General features: G+C 30.4%; 1 protein-coding gene and 3 long non-coding RNA genes across 4 annotated transcripts; 3 read left to right on the top strand and 1 right to left on the bottom strand.

Moving 5' to 3' along the window:
* The first annotated feature begins 4,462 nt into the window (after window positions 1-4,462).
* Window positions 4,463-6,183, top strand: LOC107935892 (cyclin-dependent protein kinase inhibitor SMR3). Its single transcript, XM_016868517.2, has 2 exons — window positions 4,463-4,749; window positions 4,853-6,183. The coding sequence occupies exon 2, from the start codon at window positions 4,870-4,872 to the stop codon at window positions 5,350-5,352; it is 483 nt and encodes a 160-aa protein (XP_016724006.1). The 5' UTR covers window positions 4,463-4,749; window positions 4,853-4,869; the 3' UTR covers window positions 5,353-6,183.
* A 2,553-nt stretch (window positions 6,184-8,736) lies between these two features.
* Window positions 8,737-13,781, top strand: LOC107935887 (uncharacterized). The gene is made up of 2 exons (XR_001694297.2): window positions 8,737-9,298; window positions 13,412-13,781. It is a non-coding gene; the product is annotated as an uncharacterized lncRNA (long non-coding RNA).
* Window positions 10,167-13,418, bottom strand: LOC107935886 (uncharacterized). Its single transcript, XR_001694296.2, has 3 exons — window positions 12,998-13,418; window positions 12,695-12,740; window positions 10,167-12,036 (listed from the first exon to the last, which is right to left on the bottom strand). It is a non-coding gene; the product is annotated as an uncharacterized lncRNA (long non-coding RNA).
* A 7,326-nt stretch (window positions 13,782-21,107) lies between the features above and the next one.
* On the top strand, window positions 21,108-23,467 carry LOC107935896 (uncharacterized). The gene is made up of 3 exons (XR_001694299.2): window positions 21,108-21,701; window positions 21,957-22,063; window positions 22,287-23,467. It is a non-coding gene; the product is annotated as an uncharacterized lncRNA (long non-coding RNA).
* The last annotated feature ends 2,076 nt before the right edge of the window (window positions 23,468-25,543 follow it).

Here is a 25,543-nt window from a genome sequence, read left to right as displayed (position 1 = left end):
TTTGGTGTCAGAACTTATAGGTGGTTATATTGGTATGTATTTGAAATGGTGAGATTGAGTCCATAATAAGTGTATGAAAATTGGCATATGATTGTATTTAAGGTATACGTTAGCCATTCAATGTTGGTATGAAATAAGATGAACTTTAGTATTGATTATTAGTTGTAATAGTGCCTTGCGGCATATTGGTTAGAAAATTATGCCATGTTTTAGTGTGTGTTTTAACATAATTTGAACAGGTATATCTTTGATTATAAGCATTGATATGTGTTTGTAATTGCTTGAATTAGGTAATTTGCATGAAAAGTCATTTTATGCTGTACATGGTCTAGCACACTGCAATGTGTCTCCATACGGATTGGTGACACAATTGTATGACCATTAAAGGAAGCTAATTTTTTTACCACACAGTCTCAATTTGTTACACGGTCCAAAAACACGACCGTGTGACTTTAAGTTGAAAATTTTGCATCTAGGTCCACACGGCCTGGCAATATGGCCATGTGACGCCCTTCCACATGATTTCAATTAGTTACACAGCTTGGCCACATGATCTTGTGACTCAGGCACACGAAGTCACAGTCTATCACACGGTCTGGATACATGATCGTGTGACCCTTGTTTTCTAAAATTTACTTACTTTTTGTTATATTTTCAATTAAGACCTTATTTGATTCCGGGTTAGTTTAAGAGCTTTTGTAAGCTCAATTTAAGCTCGAATTTGTATGAAAAACATGTTCGTTCGAATGATTGAGATGTGATGACTAATTTTTTGAATTTTGAAGTAAATCATGTTTTGTTAATTACCGTAGCATTCTATAATCCGATTCCAGCTATAGAGATGGGTGAGGGGTGTTACAGATAAGCTCAGGGCTAAAACAAAGGTTGTTAATAAGCTTATTGATAAACATAGGGCCTTAACTAGAACTATTCAAGGGTCTGAAGATGTTTCCTAGTTTGGAAACTATATAGAACAAAAAGGGGAGAGAAATGATGAAATAAGGGGAGGAAAGAAGGAAGAAGGTGTTAGTGCTTGCTTGGTGGTGGAGAGTTTTATTTTATTTTCTTTCTGAACTTCTTTATGTTTACAGCTTTTGGATAACTATAAGGTATTTATGTTGCTACTCTTTATGTTGTTAGAGATGAACTTGGATTTCATTTTTTCTATGATATAGTGTTTAGTTTCATCGATGCATTGCTTTTGCAACTTACTAAGTTATACTTATTTATGGTTAGTTGTTAATGCAAATTTATTTTAGCATTGATGATTGATTGTTTGATTATTTTATAACTTAGGTTAAGTTAATTTGTATATTTTAAAGGGGGAGATTATGTTGATTGATGATTCTTGCTTCTTGCCTTATGAGTTTTGTTAAAAAAATTACCAAAGGGGGAGATTGTTAAAAAAATGAAGCTGACAATTTGGTGCCAGAGGGAGTGCCCACTTCCCTTCCCACCAAATATGTGGGGAGGCAGTTTCCATATTTAGCTGTTGACAATTTATTGAACCTTATGTTTGGGCTATGTTGATTTCTTGGTGAGCATTTAGCTTTTCATGGGAGATCATGCTGCTATGGAGTACGAATATTGGTAATTGATTTGAATTGAAATTTCTCAAAGTAATCCCTTTCATTATGGACTTTAGATTGAATCACGATTTTGAGCTACCAAAAGTCCACATATATTTTATTTTCTATTAACAGAATTACTATTTTATTAGGATTGTATTAGATCTTAGATTGTAAGCAAGTCTCGAAATCAAGTCTATATATTTGAGAGACTTGCATAAGAAAATATACGGATAATCAGGCACTTAATCTGTTCTGGAGAGAATACTTGAGTAAAAGTGTTACTCTTAAAGTAAAACCTGTTGACGTGGTTTTACTTGCTGTGGTTACAGGGGGTGATCATAGTGGTGAAAGATTTGTATATTCAAAATGCAAGGGTGAGGGAAACGATTATGATGTGTGTGATTGAGTAGGTTCACATTGTAATTGTTGAAGAAAGTACATACTTTTCACTGAGTTAAACTTCGCAGACGTAGGATAATCAAACTACGTAATCAGCTCCGTTTGTTCTATGTATTTTTTTTTATTTTCTCATTTAGTGCCTGGGAAAGTGATCACCAACTTAGGCATCAATTTCTTTGTGTTGTTTCTACTCTTAACAACGACGTTTTTGCTAATAGTAACAAATAATTTCTTTTAATTTTATAAATAAAAAAAAAGAAAGAGTTTGAAATATCAAAGAATTATTCTTCTAATCCAAGAGAAATTAATAGGCTAAAAAAGATGAAAATAGAATATTCCTTTTATCTTTGAACAATCAATCAACCAAATTAGTAAAATTTGGGGAAAAGAATTTTCACTGTCATAGAAAAGAACTTAGTTTGAAAAATCAATATGATGAGTGTATAAAAGATCCCTTTTTCTGCAATATATCTTTAAGGGATTTAAGAAGATGAAGAGAGATTCCATGGTTAACAAAAGAAAACAATAGTCTCAACAGCTCTAATGATTTCCTTGACCACTTCATCGTGGTGAAGGCCATAACCATCCAATTTCGATGAAGGAGTTTTGGTTGTGGAAGGTGCAGAAAAGAGAGAAAAAAAATGCTAGAATGTAATTTTTAAAAAAATTAATTAAAATATTCCATGAAAATAAACGATTAGGAAAAATATAAAGAAGACACATATAAGTGGGGCACAAGAAGAGTACAATAAAGAATTTTTGTTCACTTAATTAAGGAAAATGAATCAAATTATAACAGTTAAAAATGAAATTGCGTAAACTTAATTTTAATTTTTTAATTATGTATTATTGTTTAGTTGATATAATTTTGGATAAACAAAATTGAGTAAGCATCATGATTTGGGCTTTCCCATTTTGTCAAACACTCTATAATGATGGAGTCAATTATGATTGATGATAAATAACAAGAAAGCCAAGAAAAATCAAAGGCAATGATATTGCTTGTGAAACAATATTTTCAAGTTTCCTCGACAATCATTTAGATACCATTGATACTGGCAGCAGCTTCCTTGGAAGATATCCTAAAGCAGCAACAATTTTCTCTTCTTTTTTTTTCTTTTAATTAAATTCATAATTGAGTCAAGTCAAACTCTTAAACAAAAATAAAATTATATATATTTCATCCATAATATTTATACCCGATACCTTTCCTAAGGGGTATCGAATTTGTTGTCACTCAGACCCAGCAAGTGTTGATAAAGCAGTAAAAAAGTTGTCAAAAAGCAGTGGAAGCTTGATCATGGCCTACACGGCTAAACCACACACCATGCAATGTCCCCTTGCCTCCCAATGCAAGCGACCCCATGAACTCATTTTCTCCCCATCTTTAAAACCACACAACACTTACAACAACATAAAAACATGCAGTAATTGTTAGTTTTTTCCTCTTTTTTTACTTTTCTTAGAAAACAAACAAACAATAATGAGAAATCATGGAAAAAAGTATATATAGAGATGAATGTTATGATAGTTATATCCTCTGTAGTAAACCACGTGATTTGATACATCAAAGTTCGTAGAAATCAAGGAAAAAGCGATTGCTTAAGCGAGATTTTTGTATATAGTTAGTTAATGGGTGAGGCTTTTTGTAAGGAGTGAAAAGAAAGGGACTTCGCCGTTTCAAGAAAATAAAAAAGTATATTTCTGGTTTTAGTCCCTCTATTGTGGTGCAATTTGAGATATAATCTTTCTAATTTAGTACAACATAATGTGGAATTTCTTTAAGTATTAATTGATCATGGTTGACAAAACTTGAATTGTCCGATAGATTTTAATCTGATCCATTCCGAATATAGATTATCATTTTTAGAACAATGGAAGTGAGGGATGGAGCAATTTTTTGTTTGGAAGAAAGGTATGAAACAATTATAGTATTTATTTGTCCTGTCACCATATTTTAAAATTATTATTTTACCCTTAATTGTTAAAAAGATAAAAAGGAAATACAATATATGAAAAAAACCTAAAATATTAAAACGAGACATTGATAGATAATTATATGTCAAATTCACATTGAAATTATTAAAAATAACTTATAAATGTTAAATAAGACATAGTGGGGCAGATTATTATGAACGTATCCAATAGTAACAAAGGTGATAATAGCATTTAAGTTTTAACATTTATAGAAAAGCGGAATAAAAGGTAAGGATGAACAATGACGGTAAATTTGATAATATCTGTTTTGTAATTCGTATATGATTCATTGTGTGATTTAATAAACAATTAAAAAATACACATCATTTTTATGGTAACAATTAGCAGTGCTATTACTTTGGATTCACCATATAAAAGTAAGGAATTAAATTTCGATAAATTAAAATAGAAAGATTAAATCTTAAATTTTAATATAATAGAAGGCGTAAGAGAGAGAGGAGGGGTGGAGGAGGTTAAGCTATAGAAAGAGACTTGTTATAAAATTGAGTGAAAGCAAGAAAGATTTGTGTGTGGGTTCTTTTGTTTATATATATGGTTGCATTGGATCCTACGCCAAAGTGGGTTGTCAAAGCCTTTTCTCTGTCTCTCATCTTTGCTTTCTCTTTCTCATTTCGCAGCTAAATTCCAAACTAAAATCCAAGATAGAAAAAGAAATTCAGAGAGCAATCAAGGAAGATGGTGATGTGATGAATTAAAAAAAAAAACTTTGGCATTTTCGTTTACTATATATCAAATAACAAGCTTCTTCTCTTTGTTTTTCTAGGCTTTTTTTTTCCTGCTGGTACTTGAACTGTCTTTTCCTTCATTTGCTTGCAATTTTCATAAGTTGATCCCTCTCTCTCATCTTTAAATTCTTTGTCCTTCACCATTTCTTCATATCCTAGGTTGATTTTGGACTTCCATGTACTCAAAATTAAAACCAGTTCCATTCATGGGTGTCTCAAGTACCATGGAACTCAGTTTCTTGGTTAGGCCTCCTCTAGAATTCAATGAAGATTGTGGAACTGCAACTAATGTTAAACAGGAAGAAGAAGAAGAGAAGAGCAAGTTGGTGACGATGGGTACATCTGAATCTGAGGTGGTTGCTGCTGCTAATGATTATCAAGATGAAAACGACAACGATGGGTTCAAGACCAACGATGGGTTCAAGACTCCTACTTCATTGGACCATAAAATCCCAGCCGCCGCCATCCTCAAGTGCCCACCTGCACCAAGGAAACCAAAATCCCTCCCCATTATATCGTCACCAGCAAAACGAAAATCTCTTCGCAGGAGAATCCTGCTTGATTTGACGAAAGAGATCGAGTCTTTGTTCCCTCCAGCTCTTATTGCAGATCTAGGGAACAAGATTAAGAAAGTCAGACAAGGAAGTGACTTCAAATGACATGATACATATACATATATACATACATACAAATATAACTATATATGTGTCATGTATTTATTTGAAGAATTTTAATTATGTTATTTGTTTTCATCATCCTAGACCATCACTTCTATGTTCAGTTTCATTGGTGTGTTTTTTATTTGGTGTTTCTATCAGATCTAAAACCATACAAAGACTTTGCAAAATGGATCAAAGCAAGTACAAAGTGAGTGATGTGATTCATGGATTTTAGCATTGGGTTCTTTACTTTCTTTTTCTTTTGGCTGCACTCTTAACCTAGCTAAAAGATGAACTTTTGAGGTTTGATTTTAAATTTAATTAGAGCTACATATAATTATATGGAATACAGGAAGATTAAACAGCCTTAGGGTTGTTTCCTGTCAAAGTATATGAATGGAATGCATTGACTTTGTAAATGGTGATAAGAAAATGGGGGAGACTGCCATTGACTTTCCCAAGGGAAGCAGACATTCATGTTCAGATAGTGGGTTGGATTCACCCAGTTGGGTGAGAAAACCAAAGTGGGATATTCCAACCCTCACAGCTCACACAAATGATGATGACAGTAAATAGTAGAGAGCAGAGCCAGATGCTATCCATAATAAATTCAAGATACTTTTTGCCCCCCTAACATCTGCCCTTTTGCAAAGTACACCTCACTCTTGTTATTTCCACTACACCTACTAATTACGTTGGCCATCTTTGTTTGGTTTTTCTTATATATTAAGGACACCGTCGAGTGTAGTGTAAAATAGTTTCTCTTTTATGGTTTTAAACAGCTCTATTTATTTCCTCAGATTTCAAGAAAATTTTATAAACATCTCTGAATTTTATTTATTAAATATATTTTTATATAAAATGAAGAAAAGCAAAGCAAACTAGTTTAATTTAGCAATTTTTTTGCTAGTAGCATCCTGAAGCAGCAATGACATTAATTTGTCCGACAGTGCAGATGTCGAAACCATCCTTCGAAATTTCAAATTTGGTGAAAAATGGGGAATCGACTTTTGAAAAATAGCAAGATGGAGTCACCACCGATCTTTTGTTTTGATGTGATCGGATCACCTAAGGATTTGGTTATTTTAATAAAACATTTTCAGTTTACCAAAACACCGATTATGGTCTACGAAAATTTTAGAAAATGGGCTCGGGAGTCGGTTACGTATGAGGAAGGGTTAGCACCCTCACTACGCCCAAAATTGGTACTAAATCGATTAAATACTGTCCTTATGCCTAAAATTAAAAACGTTTTTGAAATGTGATTCTTTTTAATAACGTTTGAATAACCCGAGTGGGTTGCCAAAAATCTTCTTGTTTCGACGTCCGAAAGTCTACAATTTGAAATTAATAAAAGGATGCCCAACTATTTGGTCCAACGAAAAATCGAAACCCAGCACAGTAGGGTACGATTCCTCGAATTTCCAAACATTGACCATTGCCTTACCTTAAAATACGTGTGAAATTCCGTGGAGATATTCGATTATTTTGGACAAATGAAAAAGCGCAACCCAGCACGATAGGGCTCGATTCTCAAATCGCCAAATATTGAATATCGTCTTCGTTTTTAAGTATTTTTTTTATAAACATGAGTGAGAATGTAAAGGAATGTTCGATCATTTTGAGCAAACGAGAAATCACAACCCAGCACGATAGGGCATGATTCTCGAATTGTCAAATGCCGAATATTGCCTTCGTTTTAAATAATTTTTAGAAGATATGAATGAAATCTTGAAGGGATACTCGATTATTTTGAGCAAACGCGAAATTGCAACCCAGCGCGTTAGGGCACGATTCTGCGAATTACTAAATATCGAATCTCGTCTTCGTTTTGAAGAGTTTTAAAAGACATGAATGAAATTTTGAAGTGATATTCGATTATTTTGAGCAAGCGCGAAATTGCAACCCAACACGTTAGGGCACGATTCCGCGAATTGCCGAACATCGAATCTCGTCTTTGTTTTGAAGAATTGTTGAATGAATGATTATAAAGCTAGCTTAAGACGTATTAATTCGATTTGAAATAAGACGAAATTAATCATAAAGTTTGGGTTTTATAGAACCACATTTCAAAAATCAAGTGAAACGATGACATGGGGTAAAGGCACATATGATGATACGATGCTTGATGAGTAAGAATATTAATCGACTAGCAGAATAAACAATTAAATGCAATTAATATACAATTAATCTAAAAATTATGACCTAATTTCAATCACGTATGAATAATAATTGACATATCAAGAAAACGAATACCATGCAATGATAATGTATATGTTACGATATAAAACAAACAACAAAATATATGCAAAACAAAATAGAACTTAAAATTCAAAGTAGTATAAAACGATGCCGGAACAGAGGCGATCTAATGAACCAATAATTTATACGACATGCGAATTAATGAATTGAGGCACTTTAAATCTAAAAAAAACTAGGGATATATATATTTGATGCTTATTATAAAATGAATGTTTTAATCGGATATCATACCAAAACATTAAATAATATTGGTTTTAAAAATGAGGATTTATAGTGTGAAAATTTTAAAATATGTGTAAAATATATTACAGATAATAATAAAAATGTATAATGTGATATAGTCTTTAAAAACATAATGGTTCTACAATTTATACGTATATATAAATAACTTCTAAAAATAATGATTTGTAGAAACATAGAAATACATGCATGCTTAAATCAATTTTATAATAAACTATATAATAGTTTTACGAACGTGCTCATATATATATACACAAAGAAAAACTACGGGTATAAATACATAAATTTAATAACATATATAAATAGATTAAGCATAGATATTAATAAAAACATATATATATACCATAATAATTTAAAAGCCATGTTATGAAAGATTATATAATAAAATATAAGAATATGTATTTAAAAGAAACTATATGTATAGAATAATGTAAGATTAATAACATGCGTAAAATAAAAGTAACCTATATATATGTATAAAGGAGTTTAAACAAACAAATTTAAAAGAAAATAAATAGATGGATATATGTATATGGGATAATGTAATAGAATATAAAAACAAATTTAAAAGGAAATATAAGTACAAAATGATATGAGATTAGTAGTTTGTACGAAGTAAAATTAGCTTTATTACAAAGCGCATATATATATATATATGTATAAAAGAAAAAATAGTATGCCAAATGCGAAAACATGATTACCAAAATTATAAATAAAAAATAATAAAAAATAAATGATACTAATGATACAATTTGTACAAATAAATAAACATGAATAAAAAACATGAAATGAATCTAAAAGAAACTAAATTGAAATTAAATTAAAATAAAAAAGAAAAATTTAAATAAAATAAACGGTTAAAATACAAAAGGACTGGCGCGTAATGTACACAAATATAGAAGGACTGAAACGGGGATTATTCCAGGCCCCAAAACGCTGCGTTTCATTACGGACTAAAATGAAATGCGCGTAAATTATAAAGGCCGAATTAAAAAGAGAAAAAAAACAAATAGCAGCCAATTGAGTCATTACGCAAATAGGGAGGACCAGAAGCATAATTACCCCTCAAAGACCCAGTGAGCGGGTTTCAACCTAGCGCGGGTCGGGTCATCGGGTATTGGGCTGCCAAATGGTGTCGTTTTGAGGCCATCGACATTGGCCAAAACGGCATCACCTAATCCCCCCTTTTTATAGCCTAAACTAACCCTAATGAAACAATTAGCCGCTCACACAAAGAAAAAGAAAGAAGAAAAAAACCCAAAGTTCCCTCCTTTTAATATTCGGCCAACCGTTGGTCTCCCAATTGACTGTTCCTCTGCCTCTTCTTTCGACCCATAGAGTGGTCAATCGAGGTTTCATTGAACCAAGAAGAACTGAGGGTCTTGCTTACAAACCCCAAATCACCACTTAATTTCGATTGTGGCGAAACAAGTTTTGAATGCAGGTGAGTTTCTCTCCTTTCTCTTGCTTTTTGCCCCCCTTTTTGTATAAAATAACGAAGAAATCGATTGAAACAAGTAAAAGAATAGATGATTGAAAGGAGAAGGAAAATCACCTTCTCTGTTTTTTATTGATTGATGGCTATTATCTCTGTATTCGTAAAAATGTGTGTTCGTATTTTTTGTTGCGTTCTTTGTATTCAATTTTGGTAGTGTGTGTACGTTCGTAACCTTTACAAAGACTAAGAGCACGTTTGGTTCGCTGTATTGGATTAGAGGTGTATTGGATTAGAGGTGTAATGGAATAGAGGTGTAATAGCAAATCAACTGTTTGGTTGAATGTAATGGAATAGAGGCGTAATAGTAAAACTGTGTTTGGTTGAATGTAATAGAGGTGTAATAGCATAATGGAAAAAACTAAAATGACCAGAATACCCTTAGCATAAATTTGTTTTGGTAAATGATTATTGTTATTGTTATTTAAATTTTAATAAGATTATTTATTATCAAAAATAAATAATTTAATCATATTTAAACATAATTATTATTTAATATATTTAACTAAAATATATAATTTAATAAAATTCTTAATAATTGATTATCTTATATGAATTTACTCAAATCATAATATATGATATTATAAAAGATAATTTGAAATAATTAATATTAAATATATTTTAATTAAAATATATGATTTAATAAAATTTAAAATAATTATAACTAATAAATTATCTTATATGAATTTGTATAATTTAAAATAATTATTATTACATATAATTTAATAATAATATATAATTTCATAAAATTCTTAATAATAAATTTTCTTATATGAATTTATACAATTTAAAATAATTCGGATCAATCACACCTTCATTACTAAAAAGTTACATTTGCTGCATTATAATTCGCAATCTGCTGAAATAGTTTATATACAAGATCCACCGCTTAAAAATATGGACTCTTCCTCAGAGCATAACTAAGCTTGAATTTCATTAAATTACTTTCAAAATTTCATTAAATTGCTTTCAAAGTTAAGGATCAACATTTAACTACAAATTTTGAGTTTGCTAGTTTACAAAATTGAATTATTTTGGGAATTTGTTTCGACTTGAACATCCTCGTCGAGTAACAATCTGAACTTGAGAATCTTCTGAAGTTGAGCGACCGGTTTTACTTGCTTTCTCGGAGCTTGATTTGGATCTAGTATATATTTGCCTGAGAAGAGATTTGCCTCTGATGGACCTGTCTCTTCATGTACTACAGGTGAAGCTTCTGTAAATCATAATTTCACACACAAGTTATGAATTCATGCAATGCAAAATGTTTGAGAAACAGAATAAACCAAGAGGCAGCCTATGTTACGGACTGAAGTTCAACTACTGGAACACAACATGTATGCACGAACATGCCAAAATCTATCATGGATTTATCGTGTTACAAACTATATAACACCTTAAATGCAATACGACATAGAAAAATAATAATAACACGACAAGAATGCCTGGATTGTACAAGTAACTTGCTATTCCGCTATGCAAGGGGCAAGAAGATGATAACAAAGAGAGAATAGGATGGAGTAAGTTAACCAAGTCCCGGTTTAAAAATCAAATCATCTTTTAGTCATTGAATTTGCGTGGTTGGACAAATCATCTCAAAATGGAGGGAATAAATAATGTCTATTAACTTTGCTCATATAGTATTTATTTCAGCAATCCACTTTTAATTAATTGAATAAAAAAATAATAATAAGAAAACTAATTTTATGGTGGGTTTATAATTATAAAAGAGATGCCAATGCTTGACTAAGATGCAGAAATAAGACCAGAACATTTGTTATTGAACCCATTACAGTTGCTTAATACGAAGATTGATCTCAAATTTATTCCCTCCATTTTGAGATGATTTGTCCAACCACGCAAATTCAATGACTAAAAGATGTGAAAGATTAAATGTAGGGCTAAAATGATTTTTTTTTTGTAAAGTTAAAGGGCTAAGTAAATCATAATGCCTTCTTTTTAGGTTACAATAACAAATAAAAAAAGGGAGAGGGAAACCTTTACAAATTTATTATATATGATAAATCAGAAAATATCTATAAACTAGTAAATAAGGCCTACTGGAAGCAGAAAACGTTATTGGTAATATTAACTTGCTTACCAAAGCTAAATTATTAGTAACATCTAATTGCATAGACGTAAATTGGAGAACATCAGCAGCCTATCAACTATCTAGTACCATAGCAGAATCCTCAAGATACTAAATAGGTAAGGAGCATAGAAACAAACATCAAATTATGCATGAAAATAAATACTAATAAGAAGATTAGTATATGGGCTCAATTAATATATTCAAAATTTACACAGTAAAGAATATCAGTAAAAATAAACATCATTTAGTTGTATAGCATAGAAATCATGAACAATAGCATAAAGCATTTAAAAGTGACTCATTTAACTACCCGGTGCAGGGAAAGCTTCAAACAGAAACAGTACATATAAATACATAAGAAATGAATTTTCACGTGACAATGAACATTCAAATGTTATTTTACTCCTCCTTAATGACTACAAGTTTACAAAGCTAAATATCAAATACTGTGCCATCGAGAAACAAGTAATGAGCAATACAAAGGCTGTAATGAGCAATACAAACATACAAACAAAACCATAAATACCAATGGAAAACTAACCTGTAATGAGCAAATCGGGGACGACTGCGATGAAGAAGTGTTGGAAGAAAGAACCTGTAATGATAAAAGGGAAATCGATTAAGTGTTGAGAGACAGCAAAAATCAATAAAGAGGATACTTGTTTGTTGAATTTAATCATTTAATAATTCCAACATTAAATCTGTTTTTTGAAGTTAAAATATTCAACTGAAACCAAGATTGACTATCTATGCTACCCTAAAACAAATAAAAATAAATAAACATAGGGTGAGGTCGACATGTAAATGAAATGCCTGATGAACCAGATGCTGGAATCTGGAGTTCATTACTCAGTTCCTGTAAAACTTTTAATGCACTGGATATTGGAGCTAAAGTTGCTGAAAAGTTGTTCGAATTGGAGCAAGGAATGAAAAATTGATTTTTATTACCATAAACAAAACAATATATAATTTTTATAGACAATTCTTTCTACCATAATGACATGATATCTCCAAAGTAAATCAACCAATTCCAACACATAAAACAAAAGGGATATTTCGACCAAATCAAAGCAATAAGGAACAAGAAACTAAACAAAATTTAAAATTCAAAAACCCAATCAACGATGAAACATCAATGAACTAATCCAAAAGGGAAATAAAAACCCAAATATTCAGATTTGAATGTTACAGAATCCACCCAAATAAACTTCTAAAAAAGAGAAACAGGAAAAAAATGAAGAAAAGAAACTTACAAAGGCACTCTTGGAGCGTCGATGGGCAGACCTGCCAACAGAAAATCTGGAAAAAATACCAACCATGTTTTCCGTTACGAACAAATTGTGGGTAACCGATATAGCATTAGTAAGATTTCAGAATAGTAAAGATTATAATCGGAAAACACCCTAATTCCAAATCGGAAAATAATTCGAGCGGGTATTTAGCACCAAAAAGAAAAATAAAGAAATAGAAGTAGCAGAAACTATAGATATAGAAAAAGATCTAGAAAACTTTAAACAAGCAAATCATAAACATTTTAACCAAACGTTGATTCATACCTCAAGATTCAAAAACCAGACGTGCTCCGAGAGAAAAAATGAAGCAGTGGGAAATGGGAGGAGAAAAGATGGGGACAGAAAAAGGAGAGGGAGGGAGGGTAAAACAGAGACTTGGGAAGGGAAGCCGGACGTAATAGGGAATCTGAGATTTGGGAAGGGAATAGAAAATCGGAGATTTTGAGGGCTTAGATCCGTATTGTAATAGCCGTGTAATGCCTATTACAGTGAACCAAACGCTGGAATAGACCAGTAATAGAATAGGCGCGTAATCGGGGCGTAATGATTAGAGATTACACTGAACCAAACACAGTGTAAAAGTTGGGCTTTTATAGCCGAAAGAAAAGAAAAATAAAAATGAAAATATACAATATGTCTTTGTTTCTATTCGCTGCTGTTTTTGTTTCCTTCTTCTAGGTACGGGTGCGCGTTCGTGTACGGGGGTCATGCTGGCGCTTGGCGTGAGGGGTACGGAGGCGTGCTGGCGTTTGGCGTGAGGAGTACGGAGGCGAAAGCGTAGGGAGGTTGCTATTGCGGCTCAGGAGAAAGAAAGGATCCCTAGGGTTTCTAAAATTTCTGGGCCATTTGGGCTCATTTCAGGTATTGGGTCAGTCTTTGGACCGTGGGGTTTTAGTTATTGGGTCTAGGGTATGTATTGGGTTTGTGACTTGGGTCTTGGGTTTTAATTTGGGCTGTTTAACATTGTAAATGGACTTGAAATTTGGTTATTTGGATTTTATTTATTCTATTCTTGTGGTCTGGGCCCGGGCATAATTTGGGCCTTACAGCAGATAAGTGAATCACCCTTAATTCCAACTCCTACGTCAAGTTGGCCAAATGGTCAACACATTGGTTCCTCTCTCTATGTAAGCATCTTATTTCCATCATTCAACTCTCATTGACAAATTTCATGCAATCTCGAATCAACAGCTAAGTGGGTGAGTCTCCTCCACACCATTTTCTAGAGCTAATAATTGTTTTTTACATGAAATAATATATAAGGATTATCATGACACAAAATAAAATTATATTAAATAATGGGAGTTAACTTAAAGAGATTAAGAATATCTTTATTCTAAAAAAATGACTCAATGACTAAATAATGTTATAATTAATAAATATAGAGTCAAAACTTAATTATAATTTTTGTGCCTTAATTATATATATTTAATTGGTACTTTCGCTAGCTTGATACAACTTTGAATGATTTGCAATTGAATTGATATAATGAATAAGCGAATGAATGAAAACGACGAATCAAAAAAATAAATCACACTCACTATCTGTAATGAATATGCTTTCTTGCTATACAAAAGAGATAACTTAGAGATTAAATTAACGTCTTTAAATTATTATTTAATCGATTATAATTAAATAACAAAAGTTCGATATAGAAATTAAATTAATTAGTCGTTGCAATCTTAGTGAAAAAGTTAATTAAATTTATTTACTCATGAATTTTAGTATGGAAAAGCCGTCATGACTGAGGGATGCCGAATCCACCAAAAATAAAATTCTTACACCTAAAACTGAAATTAAATTTGAGTATAGGGAGTAGGATCGATCCCATAGGGATTGGATATTTAAAACTTCATTTCTTATAACTAGAGTGTGTTGTAGGCAGCTATCGTGCCTATGAGTCGTGCTCAATTTAGGAAAATAAATAAATAAAGATAAAAATGAAGCAAAAATAGTAAAATGAAATTAAAACTAAATAAACCGATAAAACAACGCTCTAGCTTCAAGCTCAATTTAGGCTTAGGCTTCAAACTGATCTCAGACAATGAATTTTTTCCTCTAGTCGATAAATCGGTTATATTAATCAAGGACGCCTCAAACTTCTAGTCCTTTTGTGTGTAAATTAACTGTGGAACGCTCGATAGATAACCCTTACCAGAAAAAAAGAATAACCCTGAAGAATGCGTCCATGATTTAGCTCAAATCCACAACCTCAATCATGTGGTCATTTAAACTTGATTGTTACTTCCCTTGACGGATCTAACCACTCACTCAATTAGCCATGTCAGTTTGTTCTTCGATAGACCAATTACAACAATTTTTTATTGTATTAATTTTTCTAACTGTACGTTGCACAATATTGAACGAACAAATCTTTTTTGACTTGATATTATTACGAATTTGTAAGATAATCAAGCCTATATCCAAAACTGGAGAAATAAGAAATATTAAAATGAATAATTTTGAGTATGGTTTCAAGTCTCATGGTTCAAACACCGAATCAAAAATCAAACTAACACTAGATAAAACTGCATAAAATTACGGAAAAATAAAAGAAATAAATAAAAGGAGGAATTTTTATTCAAAGAAAAAAAAAATAGAAGCAACAATGGTTTTATGGTTTTGCGCATATGCGCCTCCCTCCCCTTCCCTCCCCTCTAATGTAATATATATATATTATAAATAAAACCTAAGGTTGGCTGTAGCGCCACCCCCTCAACTTTCTAACCTAATAATAATAATAATAAAACCCTAACATAAAAAGAGACGAGCTTAAAAAAAATGTCTTAATAGAAATAATAAAAAATAATTTTAAAGTCTATAAGTCTTGTGTGTCAACTTGAGTTCTCTTGTCAAGTTTTTCGTGCAATTTGGTTATCTGCTCACTTTCTTACATATTGAACAATAATTATACCTACAAAGAAAAATTACGTCAAATTTATATAAAAATCAAATTTAAATAAATAATAAATAATTGTGAATGAAGCTCATTATCAATTACTTTAATTAAATTAGAAGTGAAACTGGATTAAAAATAATTTAATTAGGGAATTAATTAAATTTATTTTAATTAATTAATTAATATTTTTGGAATGGAAAAATAAGTATTGAGTTGATAAAATTACATAAATTAATTAAAATACTAAATAAAACATATAATTAAAACTCAGAATTGCAATCTCATTTGAGTATTCTGTAAAAAAAAATCTCATTTGAGTAGCAAGGGGCATCTACCCTATTTCCTCAAGGTAGTGTCGCTGCCCCATGTAATCCCTTTGGGGAATATATGTTTTATTTATTTATTAAAATTGAGATTCTTATATTTTTCTCACTATAAGAGATTATTGATTAAATTAAGAGCGTACACCACTTTAGCGTCGATATTTTGTTAATATCTAGTGTAATTTATTTCCTCAAATAAATCTTATTTCTTGAGAGAATTTATCTTTCTGATTTCTAGCCTTTTAAAATAAAATAATATACTACTAAATATTAATAAAAATTTTATTCTCAGTAGTTGGATTGTGAAATTAGAGTCTACTGTCTAAGCAGATTAAAGTTGAATATTAGTAAAAAAGGTTATGCTTATTAATTTGATTATCATTTATTGTCATAAATAACATCAACTGCTTGATTTTAAAAAAAATTAATTTTTTGCTGTGCAACAAAATTAATTTTTAAACCAACATGATTATCAGAACATAAATCAGGAAGATTAAATACTATTGATTCAGGAAATATGGTTAAAGCTTGCTAGTTCAGAGGCACCCGATCCATCAGATTGCACATACTCCATCTCTCTTTGAACTGTATCATGCGTTCAACACCATTACCAATACCGCCCTCACGTTCATCAAAAGAAGCAAAGTCATTCAATTCTCCCATAATATTCATTGGAGAATATTTTGTGTTGCAAAATTCTGTAATTCTATCCAGAACTGATCTTCTATAATAACTAACGGTTGTACATAAGCAAAAGAGACCTTCAAAACTGTACTTCCATCCAAAACTCGGCAATGGATAATTTGGTATGTTCCAGACAATACCTGTAAATTGATCATAGTAGGATGCCAAAACAATATCAATCCTGATGTCATTAGCTGCCACTTCAAAGGAAGCTTCAACTTTAAACTTCTTGGCCAGTCTAGAGCCAAGTACCAGAATCAACTTTAGTTTCAATAAGACACAACACACCAGGATTTTCTCTGCAGTTTCTGTCAAAAACAACATTTCCAACTCCTCTACAATTTCATCAAATAGACTTCATTATAAAATTAAAAAGATAAACAAGAGGGTGCCTTATTAGGCCAAACTATTAGGCACAAAGCTAACCACTTGGGTTGGCCCCAGAGCCATATCACAATCATCATTCGATCGGTTATGTGCATTGCAACGAAGCTATTAAGGTGTTGGAAAAATTAATTTGAAAACAATAAAAGTAAGCACAGCCAAAATTTTAATTTTTTTCTTTAAAATTAATCGGTTGTGAGTTTTATAGCAATAAACCTATTACTCAAATTTCACATATGTTTTTGAGTTAGACAAATTTTGTCAATCTTAACTTTCAACCACTTGATCTTCTCAGTTAATCTCGACATTAATTTTATAGAATGCGTACTTTATTGACAAATCAATGAAAATTTTAATGAAACTCTCAAGAACTAAAAATGAAAGACAAACTTTATAAAAATATAAATTTATTTTGGGAAAAATAATTTAACCATATTTTGACAAAATATTAATATATATATTGGTGTATGTTTGATCTAGCCCTTAATCTCTATTAATTAATAAAATAAAATAAACTATTTTTTCAATCCAAATTTATTTGCATTAAAACTATGTTGAATTTACCATACTAGAATATATAAGTAAATAAATTTAATGAATTTGTTCTCATGAAACTATGATAAATTCATTAATTTAATTTTCACTTTGAACTTCAATTATTTAATTATAAAATAATTAAATAGTAATTTAAAAAAATTAATTTAATTCTCAAGTCCTCTCTTATTCATAGCGAAAAAAGACATTTATTGCGGATAGTGATACATGGGATCTATTTTTCTAGTTCGTCATTTCACATTTTCATATTATAGATTAATGCAAACCATCAAGGTTATATTGAGATAGCGGAGGGGCTGATTTGACATATATAAATAGGATTCAAATGATTTGTAATTAAGTTCTAACTTTTCGTCTATTAATTACAATATTATTTAGTCATAGAGTTATTTCACTGAAGTACCTTGATTGAGCTCACCCATTATATACCATTACAAAAGTTACTATATTAAGTGTTTGTCGTATGTTTATTACCCTCATAGAAAATTCTTAATTTCTTTGAGATAAAATTTGTTCTCTGAATATGATCCTATTTTATCTCAAGATAACCATTATATCTTCCTTTATGAAAAGTCAATTACTAACAAATAGTAATTAAATTATCCATTTTAGGACAAATGACCTATGGCTACGTTACTTTTCATCTATTATGTAATGTCAATGAAAGGATATCATTTACCCTTTATTGGGCTATGAATTACACTATTGTAAGTGAAGCTACATCATGCAGAATTCCTATACCCAACGTATCAATTTTCGGCTCTACTACCAATTGAACTTAAGCTATCAATACATCAAATTATACGAGTCACACACGCATTATTCGTATTTAATTAAGATTGAGCTAAGCCACACTATAAACATCACAAATGAATAAATTATAAACGAATTTAGAATTTATTCTACTAAAGTCTCGTTCAATATACTGTAAATCCAATTGCTATAGTGAAATATAAGATTCCATTTAATATAGTGCGGTAATAATTTAATTTAATTTATTCACAATCATTTTATTATAATCCAATTGATATTGTGATGTAACATTTGGTATTGGTTAAATAAATCCAATTGTTGAATTAATCCAATTGACGTAGTAGGATAACATTTGTTATGGCTTGAAATAGTTCAATTAATAAAGAAGGAAATTAATTTTTTTGATGAATTACAATAACAAGGTAAAGCTCAAACAACAAATGTGACTAATATGATTCGAACCCAGACTACATTTAGAACGGTGAACACCCTCAACCATCAAGCTATCATATGGAATTCCAATGACCCAAATTCAATCAACTAAAAAAAACCTCTCATCTTTTAATGAATCGGGGTGTTTAATAACATTAACATCTTAATCATTTTCTTTTTTAGTAAACTGTCTAATTCTTTCAGCAGTTGCAACAACAACTTCTCTTTTCATCTTCAAAAGACGTGACGGCTTCTTCTCCATATGCTCTCCAGTCGTCCGTGTTCGTCTGTGTCTATTTTTCGACACTAGTGTCTTAACCGTGTCAGAAACATGTCTTTGGCTAGGTAGGAATAGTCAGATTTTTAAGGGGTTACCATGAATGAAAATAAGAATTTTTTACTCCAATCAGTACAGAGTTTCGATCTGCAACAGAGTTTTGACCATTTTTTCTAATATAAAAGTTATATATTTTAATATCTAAAGTAATAATGTTAATTTTTTAATATATAATTTGAGTTTTAAAATTGATTTGATGAAAATTCATAATTAACTAATAATATTAGTAACTAATTTTTATTAAATCAACCTTAAGATTTGAATTAAATCACATTTATGAGACTGAATTTAACAAATTAAATGCAAAATCAAACAAATTTACAATAAATACTAAATTTATTCTATTAATAGAATCATAGAAAATTCAAATATAATAATATTACCAATTAATTTTCATCAAATCAATCTTAAAACTCAAATTAAATATTAAAATATTTTTTTTATTTTAATTTATTTATGATTTGAGATAACTGTTATAAGGGTGGAATCAAAAATCAAATTTGTAACTAGCTATCCTCTTGCCTATGGGGTAAAGATTTACCTCCGTGGAAAAGATGATTCATTCAGAATCGCATAAAAGTCTAACTCCATTCTATTGTCAGAATTCATGTTGCATATTTGAAAGAGGTTGACTTTCTTACTTCTCTCATGGTACAATCCTCTTCCCGTTGAGCTCCCTTTCTCCTCAGTCCATAGAGACAAAATGTAATGTAGGACTAAAATTGATGCCAACAATTAATCACGGAAGAAAAGACTCACTGAGCCAGATACTTAAAAAGCACAATATATATTTTTCAAAAAAAAATTCTGACCATATGATAATTTATGTTAATCCTAATTATATTTAGTGACACATGCAATACTATATCTTAGAAAATGTGAGGTTTAAGGTTTAATGAAAAACTTAGAAATAGGCTTTTTATTGACTATGAAAGTAGCCCATAACTTAGCCTGCATTAAGCCTTTGAAAAAGGCATATCAGCCTAAAGTCAAGTACAAGGACATTATTAGCCCATCGCCTTAACTTATTATCTAGGAAAAATCATTAATATTAATTTGAAGTTAAAATCATTCTATAATAATTTTATATAAATACTAAATAAGTATTTAATTAGGATGGTAAAATTGAAAAAACTAGAATTTATGATGTTTTATATTTGAGTCTCATGTTTTCTTTTTCATTTTATATAAAAATAAAAAATAAAAATACTTTCAAAAATAATATTTATCATTTTATAAAAATGTAACATTTTATATCTAATCCGATCATCAAATTTGACCTACAACATGTCACATTCGTTGTCAAATTAGGACCAAACTAAAAAAAAATTCAAAATCTCAAATTGACATCACAACGTAAGTCTCTAATTCTAAAAAGCCTAATTCGATCCCAACCTACAAATACATAATCAGCCAATTCACATTTTTATACCATAATTCTGACCAAATATACGTTCTTAACAAATTCAATTCTAAACAAAACTACTATATTCATACATCATTACCATTCAATATATAGGCTCATTTCATGGCACTACCATTCACAACATTTAGCATATGTAAATACTCAAATAAACCTTAACATAACATTTTCAAGTGATTCAAATCTTATGACATACTCAATTTCATGATCTAATCATTTGATCAATTCTAAATTACCAATTTTAGCTTCAATTATGAAACTGATCACACGTTATGGTAAAAATCGATTTAACCTAACTACATGTCATAGTTTAACAAAAATAAGACTATATAAATTTTGCTGAGTTGAGGCTCTCTTGCTGGATACTAGTTCATACTTCAAGACTTTAGGATTTATTTATTTAAACTTGTGCATGGAGAAAATAAACTGTAACAGAGCAATAACCAATTGAATTTCGACCTTGAAAATTTTAAATTTTTAAAAATTTTATATAAAATCATAAAAAAATAAAAAATATTTTCAAAACCATAAATATTCGAATGGATTGGGTTAATATTTCCGAGGTCTGATCAAAGTTACTGCTTGGCAGTGGATCTGTCATTTACTGCAAATACATGTTCTTTTCTTACATCTCATCTTGACAGGCCTTTTGTTGTTCTTAGTAAGAAGAAGAAATATTCTATCAATTCTGCAAAGCGAATCTACCACAATTATACCCAACTAACTTTATGATGCACCAAAAAGTTATTTTGATCCAGTTACTAAATCTTACAACTGCGCAGTAACTGAATCATCATCCTACTCAAATGCCAAATCTCTTTTCGAAAATGAAAAAAAAAAATTTCTGCTGTATAGTTCAAGGTGGCTTGCAGACCAAAATTTCTGGGTTTTTATAATCTAATTAGTTCACCAGATTATGAGAATTAAACATTGAAGATTTGGTTTTTTTTTTTCCTTTCGAGTCATCACACTGAAGATACAGTGAAAGCATCAGTTCTTGTAGGTCCTAAGAAGTAAAAACCTTGGGCTAACAATGGTATTTTTCTGGGTCCTAATAATTTCAAGTTTACTGGCAAGTTTACAGCATGTTAGTTGTTTTCACTGAAGATGAATCAGATACGAATATCCAACATTAAAAGCACATAGTCAGATACATATCATACTACATGGCTCAACTGGTAATGCTTGTCTTCTCTCTACTTCATTTGGATTATTCTCTTGTGGGTTGTTTCTCAGATTCCTTTTTCTCTTTTATTGTTTTCTTATAATTTCTATCACGTAATGTGTCTACTTCCTGTTTGTCATATTGTTTTTGTTTCTAATGGCAGTACTGTTATGATAAGCTTTCCTCTCTTTTTTATATTATTAGTTCAATTGATGGTGATTGTTTGGAGGGTACTGAAATCATATTTGTGATTGTGATTTGATTGTAGGAAGAAAGGTTAGCCCCCCCCCTCCCGGGGAATTGCAGCCCCTGAATGTGAGACTTGGGCGACTATGATCACTCAGGGTCAATACTCACTGCCTCTTCATCTTTGAGGTCAGTGACTGACTCAATGGAATCTTATATATAAATTTTGGTTAAAAGATTTTGCTTAGATTGCTACATTTCATCTTTCTCTTTCCAGTTTTCATATCCAAAGTCATCACTCATGACCCATGATTGTATTTTTCCTCAGTAGCCTTTTTGGTTTTTTCTCTTTTACTTGTTTTCTCCTACATAAAACTTTGTTACAGATTTTCTTTCTTTTCTTTTCTTGTAGATTGTGGGAAATGGCTTAATGAACATTGAATGGTGCCATATTAAAACAGTTCTTTGTTTTTGCTGGCTAATTAGTCTTTAAATGCAGCATTTGAATCCCCTGTCTCTGCTACACCATAAGAGTACAATGGTTTTTGGTTGCTTGCTATAGTAAGTTAAACCCATGTTGAGTAAGGTCTTGAATTTGAGTCTTTCTGGATATAAAAAACGACATTGGACCCAATGTAACTACCGGATATACGAGTATCTCGGACAAAAAAAAAACAGTTAAAAGTAAAGACTATTTTTACAGCTTCAGTTTGTGGGGATTGAGGAATTGTTATGTTGAGCCTGCTTGGGTGCTTTTCCCATCATGGTTTGTAATAATAATGGAGGGTGGAGTGAGGTGGTAGGTGTTTTCTTGCTTCACATTGAGGTCTTCAACCGTTAAGAAAACACCAGCAGCACTCAATAATTGCAGCAAAAAACAATTGGTGCCTGCATGGCTTTTTGTGCATGTCCTGCTAGTGTCAGCACCACACTGACCATTACTGCTCATGGATCAGATATCATATGGAGGACATATTTGATTAAAAATGTCATAGATTCCATTTTTGAATGACATTTAGCTAGTGGTTTCACTTGTTATTATTAACTTAATTTTCAAAAAAAAGAGTGCCCTTAGAGCATAGAACTAATATTCATGTCTTATTGTCTAAACTTGATGTCATACATACCATCTATGTGAACAAAATGGTACAAATAGTTGCATGAATGTTGTGACAATAGCATTACACTTGGAAGCCGTCGGAACTGTCTAAAAGAACTACGACGACAAGAGGTCAAAAAGTTTGGTTCTTTCCTTTATGCTCAAGGGATAATGTTGATGCGGAGTGATAACATGATCGGTGTTCCGTTGCTCGGTCACTTCCTTGTGGTGGGAGGAGGAGCTGCGAGCAGGAGCCACACAGTCCTAATGGAACCCATGGACCTTATGAACTTGCGTCATTTCTCCTCGAACTAGTAGGTTTCTTGGTGCAGATGTTGATGCCTGTGTGGACAACCCTCCTAAAGTCCTAAGCATGCCCTTACATCTTGAATCCTAGCATTGAGTTGTTTTGATAATGGGTGGTTTAAGCAACCCTCTCTGCTTGTACCAAACTATCAATCCATACAAAGGTTTATCCATTTTGATTTCCGCTTTTCGCCACATTTATTTTGAGATTTTCCGAATTTTCAAACAATAATACTGCACTGAAAAAAAAAATACTATATTATCACACCTTAAAAATTAGGTCAAATCATTGCACAAAATTTGAACTCTAACCTATAATAATACTTTTTATGTAAATTTTATGGATTATAAAAATTAAATTTTTAAAATTTATGATTATTTTTTCTAATAATAATATTTTTAAAATTATAATTCGAATTATTCCCTTAAAAATGTAATGTATATGCACACATCATTTACTAACTGGAATAACACTTAAATACGCAACCTAATATATACACTACTTCACAACATTTTTGTTTTTAAATTTTAATGTCTTCAAAACATTTTTGTATTTGAGAATGTAAAATATTTCAACATTGACGTTCCAATGTTTAAAAAATAATAAAAAAAATTATTGGAAAACGTGTCGGTGTAATCTCTTAATTACAAAGTACTGCAATCGAGGTGAAGTCAACTTCGTTTACCCATCAAACTCTAATTTATCTCTTTTTATTTTTGATCGAATTTTCTTACAAGTCTTTCTACTATACACAATTTATATATTTAGTCCCTTTACTTTAATTTAATCAATTTTAGTTTTATTATCTTTTTAAAAAATTTAAATTTCAATTTTAATCACAGTCGTTAGATTTATTTTTCACATTATACTTAAATTATAAAATTTTAAAAGTCTACAGATTAACATAGTATAGGGACTAGTACCAAAATTTGACATTTATTTTTGGGTTCAGATAGTTTTATATAGATATTTTTACGCGTGATCTCATGTTTTCCAACCTCGACTCTTGTTCTGGATGTAACTGTATGCCACTTGTTTATTCTTCTTATTAAATGATTTTTTTATTATGAAAAATAATAATTTAATTAATATCAGGTAGATATTTTCTCTAATGTTTGATATTTTACAAAAAAAAAGAAGTTAATTTTTAATATCATGTTGCATATAATTTAATATTATGATTTTAAAATATTAATAAGTTTGACATGTTTCATTGTCCAATGAAATCTTTTCATTTTTTGAAAAACTAACCTAAAAACACCATTAAGAATGGTAAACTCTCACTGTTTCCTAAAATTAAATAGTAAATGATTACTCGTAATTCCTTTTTAATCTATAAATAAAAGAATAATACGTTTCAACACATTCAAATTCACGTTCTCCTACATTAGTAACGAGCCCAATAACTAATCATTTACATTCTATAAGTCCATTAACGGGATTAATGCTGACCATAAATTTTAAAGTTTCTTCATATCTAGGGTGAAAATCAAATCCTCAACCACTTGTTAAGTTAAGAGAAACCATTATTATTTCACTTAACTCATGAAAATTTTAAACCTTATTGATAATATGTGAAATATTTTTCCTTTAAAAAAATATTTAATTTATGAAAAAATATCAAATCTTTAAATTAAAAAAAAATTTATAAAACAAGGTGCTAATGCACATCGCGTACACGCACACAAATAAAGATAAAAAAGTAAGGGCGTGATTCATATGTGCAATAAAATTTTGAGTTTAACTTTTTTATAATGAAATAATCTCTTTTTAAAAAATTTATAAAGTAATATTTAGTTTTCATTAACATAATATTTAAAAGATAAAGGTGAGTTTAAAAGAACGATGCGACATGTTTAATTTTATATTATAATATTATTATAATATCAAATTTTATTATTATTATTTTTTTATACTAACTATAAATAAATATATTATTCATCCAAATTCACCTTACATATAAAATAACGTAATCCAGTGTAAGCACTAAATTTTTGTCCGACTAGAGTTTGTGTTTAATTTTCAAAATTTCAAAAAAAAAAAAAAATTTAAAAAATAAAAATTGCATTTTGACACCTAAACTTTTCCTAAATTTCATTTTGACCCTTAAACTTTCTTTAAATTTCACTTAGACCCCTAAACTTTCATTAAATTTCATTTTAATCCTAAATTTTCTAAAAATTACATTTAGCCCAGAAGTTTTGCTGCATTTGCGATTTGGTCCTTCAGACAAGTTACATGATTTGGGCACCACTTCCAGATT

Source organism: Gossypium hirsutum, chromosome A03 (assembly GCF_007990345.1).
Source record: "Gossypium hirsutum isolate 1008001.06 chromosome A03, Gossypium_hirsutum_v2.1, whole genome shotgun sequence".
In the NCBI taxonomy this organism is placed as follows: Eukaryota; Viridiplantae; Streptophyta; class Magnoliopsida; order Malvales; family Malvaceae; genus Gossypium; species Gossypium hirsutum.
This window is presented reverse-complemented; position numbering and strand designations above follow the sequence as displayed.

Bases quoted from the DNA above. Each gene is read 5' to 3' on its own strand.
- LOC107935892 (XM_016868517.2), top strand. From the start codon at position 4,870: ATGTACTCAAAATTAAAACCAGTTCCATTCATGGGTGTCTCAAGTACC.